The 15184-nt window shown below is 37.0% G+C and overlaps 2 protein-coding genes across 2 annotated transcripts in view; one reads left to right on the top strand and one right to left on the bottom strand.

The window, feature by feature from the left end:
* On the bottom strand, positions 2122 to 3206 carry LOC104732530 (transcription factor TT2). Its single transcript, XM_010452083.2, has 3 exons — positions 3030 to 3206; positions 2823 to 2952; positions 2122 to 2744 (listed from the first exon to the last, which is right to left on the bottom strand). The coding sequence occupies exons 1-3, from the start codon at positions 3166 to 3168 to the stop codon at positions 2228 to 2230; spliced, it is 786 nt and encodes a 261-aa protein (XP_010450385.1). The 5' UTR covers positions 3169 to 3206; the 3' UTR covers positions 2122 to 2227.
* LOC104732529 (40S ribosomal protein S3-3) overlaps positions 13725 to 15184 on the top strand; it is a 5156-nt gene continuing 3696 nt past the window's right edge. The window contains exons 1-5 of the mRNA XM_019234199.1: positions 13725 to 13828; positions 13920 to 14067; positions 14162 to 14333; positions 14874 to 14928; positions 15014 to 15145. Of these exons, the coding sequence (XP_019089744.1) occupies positions 13799 to 13828; positions 13920 to 14067; positions 14162 to 14333; positions 14874 to 14928; positions 15014 to 15145 (537 nt within the window). The 5' untranslated portion in view covers positions 13725 to 13798. The remainder of the gene's footprint in view (positions 13829 to 13919; positions 14068 to 14161; positions 14334 to 14873; positions 14929 to 15013; positions 15146 to 15184) is intronic.

Below are 15184 nucleotides of genomic sequence, written 5' to 3'. Positions count from 1 at the left end.
TAGAATCTGCATATTGCAGTAAAGGTTCGCACTAAGGCGATACAAGTGCTACAAGAAAGCACAAATGTGGATCCAAGGGTATCCAAAAACATCAAAGAAGTAAAAGCGAGATCTGAATTCCACAAAGCCAGAACCACACTTTCAACGATCATCTGAGAACTTTCCAAAGTTGAAGAACCAGAGACCGTAGAATAGGAGCATACCTGGGGGAACAGGAAAGAAGGCGTGTTGATTGAGATGGAGGTGGAGAGCGAGCAGTCAGCTCTGCTGCCAACGAGGCTGAGAAGCCGGTGTGACTTGACGACGTGAGCTACGTGGATCTGAGTCGGAGAGGGATCTGGAGGGTCTGGAGGATCAGGCGGATCTGGTGGAGAAAGAGGATACGACAATGAAGCCGGCGCCGATGGAAGCTTCAGGCCGAGAGAAGCAAGCAGGTCCGTCAAAGACGAAGGCCCATGTCGCAGCGACATCATCGAAGAAGAACGAGCCATTGAACCCGAGAAGCAGAGAAACGCTATTAGAAGCGGAAGAAGCCAGAGAGGAAGCCGGAAAAACACGCCGGAAATGACTGCGATAACTACGAAGAGACACCCGCAGAACGAGAGCAACGCCGATTAGGAGAGGGGAACGCCGGGGAAGCTTTGCCGGTGGAGAAACGCCATTTGAAAACTCCTCTTGCGGCTCCTCGAGAAACGTGCCCGGGAGAGAACTAGGTTTCTTTTATTTATGTCTCTTTAGTAATTATGTTAATTTTTTTTTTTACTTCTTCTGTCCTATTATATAAAAGTTTTTAGCTAAAGACACAAAATCAAAAAACAAGAAATATTTTCTTATTTATAAATATTCAACCAATAGAAAAACATATTGCAGTATTTAATAGTCATAAACTATTAAATTAATATAAATTGTACATAGAACCTATAAAAAAACTTTTAAAATAGAACAAATAAAAAGCTTAAAAAATCTTATATAATTTTTCATAAATATCTTTTTGTGTTTTTAATACTTTTTTATAATTGTAAATTATATTTATTTTGGTAATTTTTTGTTTAACCGCTATCGCAATCACTAATCAACTAGTCATAAATCTCCTGTAGATACATTCATTTTCAACCGCTAAATCAATCATTCAACTTAACAATGCTTGAAACCGTAATTGTCTGTTTCCAAAAACTTTTACAACCGTAATCGCAAATGCTGCGTTGGAATCAGCCATGCCCTAAAAGTACCAAGACTAAGTTAAAGCGAGACAAACGTATCATGACATGCTCAAATTGCAAGGAAAAAGGACAAAATAAGTTAGGATGTAAAAACCCGAATGTTGAGTCTGAAGCTAAAAGACCAAGGAAAGAACTCCTTAGTTCACTTTCTTTTAAATCAATTTTGTTTTCACTACATGAAATTGGGGGTCTTAGAGCAACTCCATCGGTTCATATGTAGGTAAATCTCTCAGCATTAAAATATTTATAAAAAGAAAGGAAAAGAGAAGAGGAGAGAATGAATGCCACACAATGAGAACCGACTGATAATGGATTTCTCATACTTAGATTGGTTATTCTTTTTTAAATTAAAATTTAATTTAAAAATTTATATATTAAAAAAGGATTAAAATATTCTATTTGGCATACCAATGGAGCTGCTCTTAATAGCACTTGAATATAAGTACGAAGGTTAAAATCTAGTGGTAAGTTAAATCTAGTAAAACCTGCCACGCATTACTTAGAACAATCATCTACTATCTATTTGTATATATACGATGATTCCATAAATGAAAAGAACAAATTCCTTACAATTATTACCGTGCCTGCCTATAAATAGACTATTCGTGTATATTAAAATGAAATTTCGTTATACAATATATTGTAAAGTGGATTCGTATTTTATAGGAACAAACAAACAACGCAAGTAGAAATTTATGGTAGGGTGGTGGTTAAGCGGTAGTTAGGCTATAGTAAAAGCTCTATCATTGGCTCATGCTCTAAATTAATTAAACAAAATCTTTCAAAAAAATAAATAAGTCGTGCGTATTTGCAGTAATATAGATTATTATTATTAGGTTAATGACAAAACTAATTTCCACAGCACTCGAAATTGTATAATTTATTTGTTTCTTTGGTCTCCTTATAGTAAGTTAGAATTTTAGAAATTAGAAGCGTTCAGACACACATATACTTTTGTCCGTATAGCTAGAGAAGTATGTAATACTATATAGATGTTTGCGGTAGGTTCAACAGTTGAAGTTTCCGAGCCAATCTTCATCGTCGCCATGGTGATGATAAGAAGTGAAAGGTCTATTGAGATCGAGATTACCTTGAGCTGGAACCAAATCTCCCAAAATCTCCTCAGACGAAACAAAAGATGTTACGTTTCCACAGTCCAAACTATCAAAATCAATCAAATCCGGGAATAAAAACTCCGACTGGATCCTATCGAAATCGAACTGAAGATCTCCCATCAACGAAGATGACGTCCCACCTTGATCCATCATCTCTTGTTCTTTCAAAGGAAGTGGACTGATACTACTCTGCTTCTGAAGAGATAGATCCGAGAGGAGAAGAGCCTTCGAGCACCTCATCGCCTTTGTACGTATAACACGGACATTGTTCTCGTTCTTGGTCGAATGTTTTATACGTTTCGGTGGGTTTGTTTGAGTTTTGGGAAGTCTTTTGCGGAGGTTTGAGTTCCAATGGTTCTTTATTTCATTGTCTGTTCGGCCTGGAAGCCTCCCAGCTATCAACGACCATCTGCGTTAATTATCATACATGTCATGTAACAAATAATTTTACTACAAAAAAAAAATTTATATGTGTTTTGGTGAAAACCTGTTTCCAAGGAGATTATGGAGACGGATTATGAGTTCTTCTTCATCAGGTGAGATGTTTCCGCGCTTTATCCCGGGTCTTAAGTAGTTCTTCCACCGGAGTCTACAGCTTTTGCCACATCTCTTGAGCCCTTTTGTGTGTGCAAAAGACAATTATTGTAGGTAGAAGATATGATGTGACACTATGAATAGATAGATAGATTCGTACCAGCCTTGTTTGGGAGAGTACTCCACTTGCCTTCACCATGAGTCGTGATGTAATCTCTTAGGGTCTTGTCTTCATGATCAGTCCAAGCTCCTCTGTTTAACTCCTCTCTCTTCAGAGCATTAGTCGCTCTCTTTCCCATTCTCTCTCTTGTGGTTGTGGCTGTGGTTGGTACAAATTGTCTTTAGTGTTGCGTTGAGAATATATTCTGTTTTGTGTGTTAGCTGAGTAAAATCTTTATAGGGGAGTTTGTTGCAAATGCCCGTACAGCAGTCGCTTTCAAAAACCCTCTGTCACACACACTTTGAAGTTTTAATGCTTTTCTCACCTGGTAATAATTAAGCTTTCGTGAAATTAATTCTGCGGAAGATTTTAACATCAAGAAACAACTTTTAATATGCTAAGTGTGAAAAGTATTGAGAGCAGTCATATACTTTTTTTAACACAAATGCAAATGCAGTAAACTAAGGGCCTGACTGGTTCAAACGCTACGGTTGCGGTTGCGGTTGTGGGAGATTGCGAAAGCGGGCGATTGCGGTTTCAAGCGTTATTAAGCGTTTTGAACGACTGGTTTAGCGGTTTAAAATTGATGCGTTTGCGGGAGGTTTACGACTGGTTGACCAGCGGGTGCAATAGCGGTTGGAACATAATAAATGTGATATATAATTATATAAATGTTTTAAAATATCAAAAACTTTATTAAACTTGATTTATAATTAAAATTCATTAAAAATACTAAAATAATTATTAAAAAAAAAATTCATAATGAAATACTTATTACTTTATGCATTTAGCTTTTTACCAAAATTTTAATCAAGTAATTTGATAAATGACTAAACATATGTTTTAGATCGTAGATCTTCTTTCTTAAATCTCACACACTCAATAAGTTCTGTGGGGCAGTATTTGCATCGGTAGTAATGATCAAACGAGAGTTGAGAAGAGTCACTCGTGATTTGTTTTTATTTTTCACAAATAATCTTATTTTCTCAAATTTCTGATGAAACGTTATATTTATTTAGATTTTTTTGAACTTATGTGCGATGTGCCATTAAATTTACATCAAGTTTTCCGGGTTATTGTTAATTAAAATATTATTTTCTTCCAATTGTTTATTTTTTTAATATTTTCAATCGTAACCGTACTTCATTTTCTCCCATCCTTAATGAATAAAATAGTTAGGTAAAAAATATATAAAAAATATATTTCATTATCATTGATTTGTTTCAAGTTTTTTCTCAAAAAAAAAAAAATTTGAAACGCAAACGCCCGCAACCGCAAACGCTTGCGGGAACCAGCTTTTGAAATTCAACGGTTGGGAGCGATTGGGAGCGACTGGGAGCGATTGGAAACGATTTGTGTGATTGGCCCCAAACGCTAGCAACCGTCCGCAAACGCAAACGCAGCGTTTGCGGGAGCTAGCGGGAGAACCAGTCAAGCTCTAAGTAAATTATTCCATTTCAATATATAGGCTAAAGTCGGGTATATTGTCATTATACTCATGTTGATAATCTAGATATATATATATATATATATATAAAGTAAATTAGCCCCCCGTATAATCGAATTATTATTAAGAAATATGAAAATTTTCATCAAGTATAATCGAATGTGGTCAAAATTATCATTTTTATTAATAATTGTAAGTTTAACTAAAATTATATAAACATTTTTGGTTAATTTAACTTTAAAAATTAATATTTAAAAATGCAGCATTTCTAATTATATTATAAATATAGTTTTGTTACACAAAATGGGCAATATAACACTATTTGTAGTAATGTTATTCGTATTTTAAATAATCTAATATAAATGTTGGCCTACTTATATATATTTGTTTATTATAATTAGTTTTTTAAAAAACTAACCTAGAAAATGAGATTGTTAATACAAATAGTAAATAAATATTTGAAAGGTTTTCTACAAAAAATTCTAACTTGCTATCATTTGCAACTAGGGACGAATCCAGGCTACACCCGCGTATACATTTAACAATTTTATTACTCTTGTTTTTTTTTTAGAATACGTATAAAATAGTTATGTAATTTAATATCCAACATTGTAACAAAAAGAAAACATATATGATACTATTAATTGTTCACTTTTTTCTATTGAAAAATATTTTTCTATGTAGTTTATATTTAAAATAAAATTTCAGTTCTTCTTTTAAAAATGATTACTATTAGTCTATACAATTTTTTTTTTTTTTTGGTATGCCATAGGAGACAACAGTCTCCTACACTTTATTCAAAAACAGAAAGAAAAAAAATTACAGCCTGACAGTACATGGAACCACTGTTCCATTAGAGTCCTCTACACTCACCAACTTAACAACCTCAGGACAAACATCTAAATAATGAAAACCAAGTGGTAATGAAAACACATAGTTTGCTAATCCATCTGCCAGACGATTAGCCTCCCTATATACATGAGAGATTTGAACACTCCAGTTCTTTGAAAGAAAGCCATACCACAAGCGTACTAGGAATGACAGCGGATGAGACTCACTTATCCCTGTTTTGAGAAACCCCACAACAACCTCATAATCCACCTCCAGCTCAACACACCGCAACTGACTCTCCCATGCCAGTACAAGCCAATAATACCCACCCCATAACTCTGCCAAGGGCGCTGAATAGATACCAATGTTTAGTGCAAACCCGCAATTACTATCTCTTAGCACACCTCCTGCAGTAGCAAGTCCCGGATTACCTTGAGATGCACCATCAATATTTATTTTTCTCCACCCCTCCCTCGGACGAGTCTAGGAAATCAACCGCTCAATCTGCCCAGACTCTCGACCAGTATTATGCATCTTCTGGCTAGTTTGGTAAACTTCCTTAGCCAAATCCTTAATGAACCTTACCCTATCACGACATTTGCCATTCCCACCAAATATGTTACCGCAGCGCCACTTCCAGCCCCACCAGACACCCATTGCAAACGTTGTGGACCAAGGACAGTCGCCGAGCATATTGTCATCCCCCAAGTTCTCATACACCCACTCAAGTAACGAACTCATAAAAAATGCAGTTCTTTTCCTTCTCGGGACGAGCCTGCTCCAAACTCCAGCCATGGCAGGACAATCAAGTAGAACATGAATAATAGACTCGTCACCACTCTTGCAGACTTGACAAATCCCATTTGCACAAAGATGTCTGCGAAAACGCTCCATATTTGTCATTAGAACTTGATGAACACCCAACCAAAGGAAAACTCTCACTCTCTCCGGAGCTATAACATGCCAAATTTGATCATATAGCAACCCCAAATTTGGTCTTGGCGTAGTATCACTTGTTAGGCAACAATAAGCAGATTTAACAGTAAACCTCCCATCTGAACTCGCTCCCCAAGATAGTCTATCTTTAGCACATGTGACAGTATCCACGACTATTGCAGCAAGCCTTAAAGAGATATCACCCGGGACATAAGGCAAGATATTTACCATAGACCAACCCATCCCCTGTCTCCAAACATCACACACTCGTAGAGTCTCATACCAGAAGGTAATGGGGCTAGCACACATTCATTCAACGGTGTTGCTAAAAGCCACTTATATGTCCAAAACCGAGCTGTTTGACCATCTCCCAACACCCAACTTAGTCTCGGAATCACCACCTCTCTTACTCCCAGCGTAATACTCCGCCAAGTAGAGGACCAAGTATTCTTCGGGACAAGCCAGGTAAGATCATGTATCTCCTTCACATGATACTTAATGGTTAAAATTCAAGCCCACAAAGCAGTCTTGTCGTTTAAAAGCCGCCAACCAAGCTTTGCTAACAGTGCTTTATTCATTTCTTTAGCCGATCTGATACCAAGTCGTCCATCTCGCTTTGGCAAACAGACCTTCTCCCAAGAAAACAAATGTTGCCTCCTCTTTTCCACAGTATCTCCCCACAAAAAAGACCTGGAGATTCGGTCAAGTGCATCCAAGGACGCCTTTGGCAGGGCAATGGTACTCATAGTATGCACATGAATCGAATGGAGCACCACTTTAGTTAACGACATTCTACCTGCCAAACTCAACATATGACCCTTCCAACCTGCTAAACGTGAGGCCACCCTATCGAGAACCTCCCTAAAGGTGTCTTTATTAATCATTTTCTGTAATACTAGCATACCCAGGTACTTCCCCAAATCACGTGTACAACCAATACCACTCTCCTCACTGATTTGTCTCTCCAAGTCTCGGTGTATATTATTCGAGAAAAAAATCTTAGATTTCTCCAAGCTTACCTTCTGTCCCGAAGCATTGCAAAATATCTCCAAGATGCTTCTGATAACACGAATCTGAGACACTGAGGCCTCCGAAAACAGGATCAGATCATTTGCGAAACAGATATGTGAAAGCCGTGGTCCCCCACGCGAGAGTCTGATAGGCTTCCACTCTCCAGCCCCAACTGCTGTATCAATTTGATGGCACAACCTTTCCATGCAAAGCACAAACATGTACGGAGATAAGGGATCACCCTGACGCAAACCTCTCGAAGGTGTAAATGACTCAGTCCGTTCTCCATTCCACAAAATTGTCATTGATGGGCCAGTGACACACTGCATAATCCATTGAATCCAAGCAGGAGGAAATCTAGCTGCATGGAGGGTATCTTCAAGGAAGTCCCATCTAATGCGATCATAGGCTTTCTCCAAATCAAGTTTCAACAACATCCACCCTTTACGTCCCTTCTTCCGCGCATTGAGTGGACTGCTTCCTGCACAACTACAATGTTATCACTACTCAACCTTTCAGGGATAAAAATTGACTGTGCAGGCCCAATAAACTGAGGCATCACCTCCTTTATCCTCAGAACCATAGTCTTAGTAATCATTTTAAATAAAACATTACATAGATTAATTGGTCTGAACTGAGAAATCTTCTCAGGTTTACCCACTTTGGCAATTAAAGCTACCAATGCATCATTCGTTCCACACGGTAGGATACCAGTTTCAAAGAACTGTAAAACAAACCTACTCACCGAATCCCCAACAGTTGTCCAACAGTCCTAATAAAATATCGGCTGAAAACCATCCGGCCCCGGAGCTTTGTACCTGCCCATTACCTATATCGACTTCTCCACTTTAAGCCGCAGGAACGGTTTATTTAGATTGGTAAGCTCTGCTTGAGATAATATAGTGAAACCAGACGGTGACAAAGATTCCACAACCTCATCAACATCCTGTAGGGAATACAACCGCTTGTAGTAGCTCACCACTAATTCCTCAAGCTCCTTCAACTCAGAGATCCAAACCCCTTCATCATTCTTCAACATCTCAATACGATTTCTTCGCCTTCAGATTATTGTCGAGGTATGAAAATATCGCGTATTACGGTCCCCAAACGCAATCCACTTCTCCCTGGATTTCTGAAACCAGATCATTTCCTCTTGTGCGAGAGTCACTTCAAACTCTTGCAGCAAACCCTCTTCTTTAGACAGCAAATCATCCGTCTGACTTATATCTAGCAAGTCTTGAACATTTTGGATCTCATGAACTAGCTGTTCTTTCCGCCTCTGAACATCCCCAAAAACCTCCTTGTTCCACCGTTTCAACTGTATCCGCAACCCATCAAGAGCCTGCAGAGTAGTCAAATTATTATCCCAAGAATTTTGGATCATCTCCTTGAAACTTGGGTGACTTAACCAGGCTGCCTCGAATCTAAAAGGTCTCCTCCTCAAATCCCTTTTCACCTCAGGGCACAACTAGAGATAGAGAGGAGTATGATCCGATGAAAGAAATGGCAGATGAGTAACCGACGCTTCCTGCCATTTCAATCTAGTCTGAGCACAACAAAGGACCCTATCCAACCTCTTTACAATGAAAGTGTTCACGACACGACCTCTCTTCCATGTAAAGTTATTCCCCTTGAAACCCATATCAATGAGAGATAACTCATTGATCCAACGACCAAAAGACAAGGAGTCTTGAGACAACTGTCCATTACCCCCTGTTCTCTCATCAGGGCGGACAATGGTGTTGAAGTCACCACCTACAACCACCGGTTCCGTAATCCCCTGAAGAACATCCTTAAGCTGACCCCACAGCCCACTTCTCCGACTGACCGAGGGAGCCGCAAAAATTGCAATAAGATGCAACACATCAGAACCATCAACGATCCTAGCATGGATGTGTTGATCCGAGGAGTCCAACACCGTCACATCACCTATCCCGGACCTCCACAATAACCACAAACCTCCAGACTGCCCTACCGCATCCACATGAAACACATTCTCAAACCCCAAGCTCTGACATATCTGATGAGCTCTATCTCCTCCCGCATGAGTCTCAAACACCGCAAGAATATCCGTCTTCCATCTCTTCAAAATATAACGGATTGATCTCCGGAAATTAGGTTTATTCGCCTCCTGGCAATTCCAAAAAAGACAATTCATCATTATTGATTCTATAAAACTCCCAAACCTGAATCACCAGGGCAACCCGTCAAGCAAGATTAACCTCCGCCTCTTTCTCCGGCGGAGCAATCTGCATACACTCTGTTTGATTCCCTTCGACCACTGATCTCCCCAAATTGTCATGCATCTCTTCAGACACCCCATTTGAGTTGACCCGCACCGTCCCCGGATCTGATATTTGCTCATTCACAAACACCCCTCCTTGACGACCAAAGTTCGCCGGTTCCATCCTCAAACGTTTTCCTGACTCCGACAAAGATACATCCCCTCCACGAGGACCAAAAACTAGACCTCTCACCGGCCTGTTGGGCTTAATTTTTTGCTTAGGCCCACTAAGCTTTGGTCCAGATTTCATACCATTATTTGCACCAGCCTTGTTGGGCCCAGTTCGTCTTTGTTTGAAAGACTCCAAAAAATTCTCCCGTGAAATCTCCAAACTCCCTACAAAAATCTTCTCTTGTCCTTGCACCACACCCTTACCATTACCAGACCCCTCCGTGATATTCTCATTTTCCTTATCCTCGCTTATATTAGGAACAACTTCCCTTATATCTTGAGATTCCATATTATTCCCCAATCCACCAAATCTGTTAGATATGACAATATTCTCAAAAACCTGCTTCACCGGGATCTCCCGGAGATTCCGATCTTGATTTCCAACCGAACTCATCCCCGACAAACTTTCCTTAGTGGCCGTCTGCCTTACTTTCCGTCCTCCTCGACCAACCACCGTAAAGCCATCATCCACCGTCACCGCTCCCCCCAACTCAGGAACAACATGTGTTGGCACAACCACCAAATCCCGCTCCTGGACTGCTTGGGGGCAATGATGAAACAAATGACCATACATCCCACACTTCGAGCAAATGATAGATAATCCTTCATAGGAGACAAAGTACCATTCACCATTCACCATCACAGAACCTTTTAGAGGCCGCTTCAAATTCACCTCCACACAGATACGTGCGAAACGAGCCCTCTCGCAATTCAAAGTAGTAAAATCAACCTTAAGTGGATGACCAAACCCTTTGGCAATAGACAACAAAATTGACCTATGGTAAAAGTGCACCGGGAAATTGGACAGACGGATCCATCTATACAATATTTATCTCAAGCCATCTCATAATTTGTTTTGAGTCATCTCTATAATGTTTTGTTTTTCCTTTTTATTATAAAATATTTGTTTCATTTTTTCCCTACCTACTTCTGTATGTTGTTTTAGAAATCGCTAGGTGCTAGTCGGGCAGTTGAAGTGGGCCTAGCGCCTAGCGAGAAAATCAGAGATTAAACGGAGATTAATCGAGGACTAGTTTTAGGGTTATTTTATTAAATTAACAATAAAATAAAAATATATTATACTAAATATATGTATAATTCTGTTTATGTTAAAAGGAAAATATCAAATAAAATATAAAACTAGTGTATTGTCTTTAAAATTATGGTAAACACATAAAAACATCATTTTAAAAGAAAATTTTATGATTTTTGTTAAAAGTTATACATTAGTTATTGTAAAACATCATAATCTCTTAATTTAAATGCCTAAATAACAAAAATGTTTATGTTTGATTTTTTTTGGTTCTAAAAAAAATTGGTATACACAAAATTAAGCGGAAAATAATCGGACTAGACATGTATAATCAAAGCTAGGCGGGGATTAGTTATTAATCGAGGCGGAGAGGATGGGTCTAGCGATTTTGCGGGGCGTATTCGGTGCTAGGCAGAGATTTTTAAAACAGGGGCCTCTATGTATGAATTTTTAAAAAATTGAAGACATGTAACTCAGTTTATTTTAAAAGAGTTAGAATTTGTGTTAGATGCATTTAGCTTCCTCTTTTCAGTTTATATACCAATGAGGGTAATGAAACTTCAACTATTTAATAGCATAACAACAGCATAATATAGATTCTCTCTTTAAACCCAGATGTTTAGAAAACTTTTCAAAAATTTAAGCAAGGGACATCGTAAAAGAAATCACTGTTACTATTCGTGGGATTAATTTGTGCTTTGTAAATTAACATTAATAAATTGAACGTACGGTACATCACAAACCCATTTTGAGTAATAAAAAAATAGTTAAGACGTAATAAAGTGTATAAGCTTTATTCTGCAAGATGAGCTCCCAGTTCTCCAAGTAATGGATAGAGACACATACAGTAAAACCACTATAAATTAATAAAGTTGGGATCATGAAAATTTATTAATTTAAATAGGTTTTAATTTATCAATAAATTAATAATTATTAATTCATAGAGAAACTTTTAATTTAGTAATTTTTTCAAAATAAAAGTTTAAAAATAAGATTGAATTAATATAATTAGTCCTTTTTTTGTCAACCATTGGGTCACAACAGGCCGGCCCGTTAGCCTAATCCCTACATTCGTAGGGAGCGGGACTCGATCCCTGGTGTGATGGTGCCTTGTTCATTAAAGACTTACCTTTGGCCACTGCACTAAGGTCACTTCACAACTAGTCCTTTTTAGAATGAAAATAATAATTATATTTTAAAGAAAATATTCAAAGTTTTTTATATAGTAAAAATATTAGAAATTAACTCTAACAAAAATTAGTGTATATATATAAATATATTTTGATAATTTTATATAATTATTAATTTATATTATTGATAGAACCATATCTTTACAAAAGATTTTTAAAAAAATTATTATCTTATTATTTTATCGAATTTTGTCCAAAATTACACTGACCTAATTTAGGACCGGAAAAATATATTAATTTATAAAAATTATTATTTTAAATAGTACTAATTTATAGAGGTTCTACTATAGTTTCATGATATTTATATGTGCTTTCCTTTTACCAAGTTTAGGTGTATAAAGAGTGTTAACTATGACATTAAATATAACTTCTATATATAATCTCTCTTCTCTCTTCACTCGTATGAACGTGAGATCGGGTCTCTTACATGCTTACAGATAAGAAGTAAAAACAGGCATAAGACATGTACGACAGCCTCGGTTCTTCAATGATTTAGCCATGAAACAGTAATACCAACCACTATTTTCAAAAGTGCTAATTGTATTAATATCTCAGATTTTTTGGGTTGGATAAATACTCAGAAAAACTAAGGCTGCAAATGGATGCACAAAATTGAAAAAATGGATTGAACAAAATTGGGTTGAATAATATTCAACTCATTCATCTCCAAAATAATGGTTGAACAGGTTGAAGATTTTTGCTGTAGGATTAGTTTATTTTTTCAACTTTTTGGGATGAACGGGCTATATAGTTTTTTCCAACCTCTTCAACCTTTACAATGCAAATGGTGAAAATTGATTAAATAATTTCTTTCAACCTGTTCAATCTCTTCAACCATGCAACCATTTGCACTCAAATCTCTTTTTTTTTATCGGGAGTTAATGTTGATGAGAACCCCAAAGTGGCTATATCTTTACTTTTGAATTTCAGGAAATTGGCAAGTATTTCTTAGAGATCCCCTACATATTAATAGAGAAGCATTCTCAAGAAAATGCTGATGTGTTGTCGCTACAGAGCTCGACACTAATGAATTTATTGTCTTCATTCTATGGATATTTACACATAATTGTTATTGAAATGATTAAGAAATATTCCTTTTCAATTAATTAAAAAAATCAAACATTTCAAGTTTAAAAATATATTTTAATCATTGTATAACATATTTAACTATTATAAGATTATTAGATCTAAAAAATTTTCAAAACCCAAATTTATTCACCTATTAGAAAAAACTGATTACTATTCAGTTCATATATTTAAGTTTCCAAAATAAAATTATCACAATAATCATTATTATATGACTTATTTAAAACCATTGGTATAATATTTCACTGGTGAAACATATTCTTACACCAAAAAAATTTAAACAAAATAAAAATCTTGCATAAATTGAAGAAAGAGCGGATTATATATCTAGTTGATATATATTATTTTGATCTAAAACATATTCTCACGGGTTATATATTTTGTTTTTATACAAACAAATTTTAGATCCTCTAAAATAACTTTACTCATAATACTAATTTTATTTGCATAAATTTATCCCGTACATAGTGCGGATTATTACATAGTTAAATTAAAATTGCAAAATGTCGATTTGAATAATTTTTTTCCCAGAAAGCATGTATTCGAAATTACATTTTATTCATTTTTCTTACATCAGATTTATTTTATTCCCTCTTGTACATTATTAGAATTTGTATTCCTTATAAATGGGCCTATGAAGGCCGAGAAATAGGCCTATAAAGGCCGGGCCTTACTCTTGACTTTATATACCCACACTATTTTTATCATTTCACTCCTTTCACTCATCTCCGAAATTAGGGTTTTAGTCTGTCTGTAGCCACCCGAAGCTCTGCGACGAACATGGCGACCCAGATCAGCAAGAAGAGAAAGGTGAAATCTTTATCCATACCCTCTCTTTCTCTCTACCAATGTATCGTGTTTTGAGCTTCACACGGATTAAGTGTTTTGAGTTTTTTTGTAGTTCGTAGCCGATGGTGTGTTTTACGCTGAGCTCAATGAGGTTTTGACCAGAGAGCTTGCTGAGGATGGTTACTCTGGTGTTGAGGTCCGTGTCACTCCTATGCGTACTGAAATCATCATTAGAGCCACTCGTACTCAAAACGTTCTTGGTATGTTGGTTCATTTTCGTTAATCGTTGCTCAGTTTCGGATTTTTCTATCTCTCTGGTTTATATTGATATGATGATACTCTGTTTCCTCTTAGGTGAGAAGGGAAGGAGGATCAGGGAGTTGACATCTCTTGTACAAAAGAGATTCAAATTTCCTCAGGATAGTGTTGAGCTTTATGCGGAGAAGGTCAACAACAGAGGTCTCTGTGCTATTGCCCAGGCTGAGTCTCTACGTTACAAGCTTCTTGGTGGTCTTGCTGTCCGTAGGTATGACACGTTTCTATTGCTGCGTCCTTTTGTTGCTAACGTTGAGGTGTTGATTTGTTAGCTTGCTGTTTGTATATGCACATTATGCCTAACTGGTTCAGGATTGCTGTTTAAGAATGTGTTTATGTATGAAGTGTCTTTAATATCTTTTTCTAGATGAAGGCATGTCAAATTGTGGTGCGTAGGCTATGTGTTAATGTAGTCTAGCTATGTATCAATCCAATGTCATTTTCAATTCATGCAGAATTACAAACTGCGTATCATATATTGTGTATTGTAAACATGTTTTGCTGCTGATCGAGCATCAATATTGGACTTGTTGGCTGCGTCCTGTAGAACTAGTGTAGTGAGTTATTCTTATTTACTTGCTACCTTTGATTATCGCAATAGGTATTGGGTTTGAATTAGTTGCTTAGCTATTCAAATCCTTGAACCTGTCAGGCTCGTCTTAAATTTGATAATATTCTCCTAAATCTGGTTTTGATGTGTTCTTCTCCGCATCTGATAATGTTAATACCGCTGTGATCTCTTGTTTCATAGGGCTTGCTATGGTGTATTGAGGTTTGTTATGGAGAGTGGAGCCAAAGGATGCGAAGTGAGTAAAAACCCTACTGTTGTCTTTTTCGTCCACTATACTATTACCTATACAGTGTTCTTATCGTTTTACCAAATGCTTGCAGGTCATTGTGAGTGGAAAACTCCGTGCTGCACGTGCTAAGTCGATGAAGTTCAAGGATGGTTACATGGTTTCCTCAGGTCAACCAACCAAAGAATACATTGATGCTGCAGTGAGACATGTTCTTCTTAGACAGGTCAGTTCTTCTGAGTGTCTGAACTTTTGTAGTACTGAG

The sequence above is a fragment of the Camelina sativa genome, chromosome 12 (genome assembly GCF_000633955.1).
Source record: "Camelina sativa cultivar DH55 chromosome 12, Cs, whole genome shotgun sequence".
Classification (NCBI taxonomy): Eukaryota; Viridiplantae; Streptophyta; class Magnoliopsida; order Brassicales; family Brassicaceae; genus Camelina; species Camelina sativa.
The sequence above is the reverse complement of the archived record's forward strand: the minus strand, read 5'-3'. Positions and strand labels throughout refer to the sequence as shown.

Coding starts and splice junctions, on each gene's coding strand:
- LOC104732530 (XM_010452083.2), bottom strand. CDS start 3,168: ATGGGAAAGAGAGCGACTAATGCTCTGAAGAGAGAGGAGTTAAACAGA. Junction 2,953..3,029: donor TACTCTCCCAAACAAGGCTG/GTACGAATCTAT, acceptor CACACACAAAAG/GGCTCAAGAGATGTGGCAAA. Junction 2,745..2,822: donor CATAATCTCCTTGGAAACAG/GTTTTCACCAAA, acceptor TAATTAACGCAG/ATGGTCGTTGATAGCTGGGA.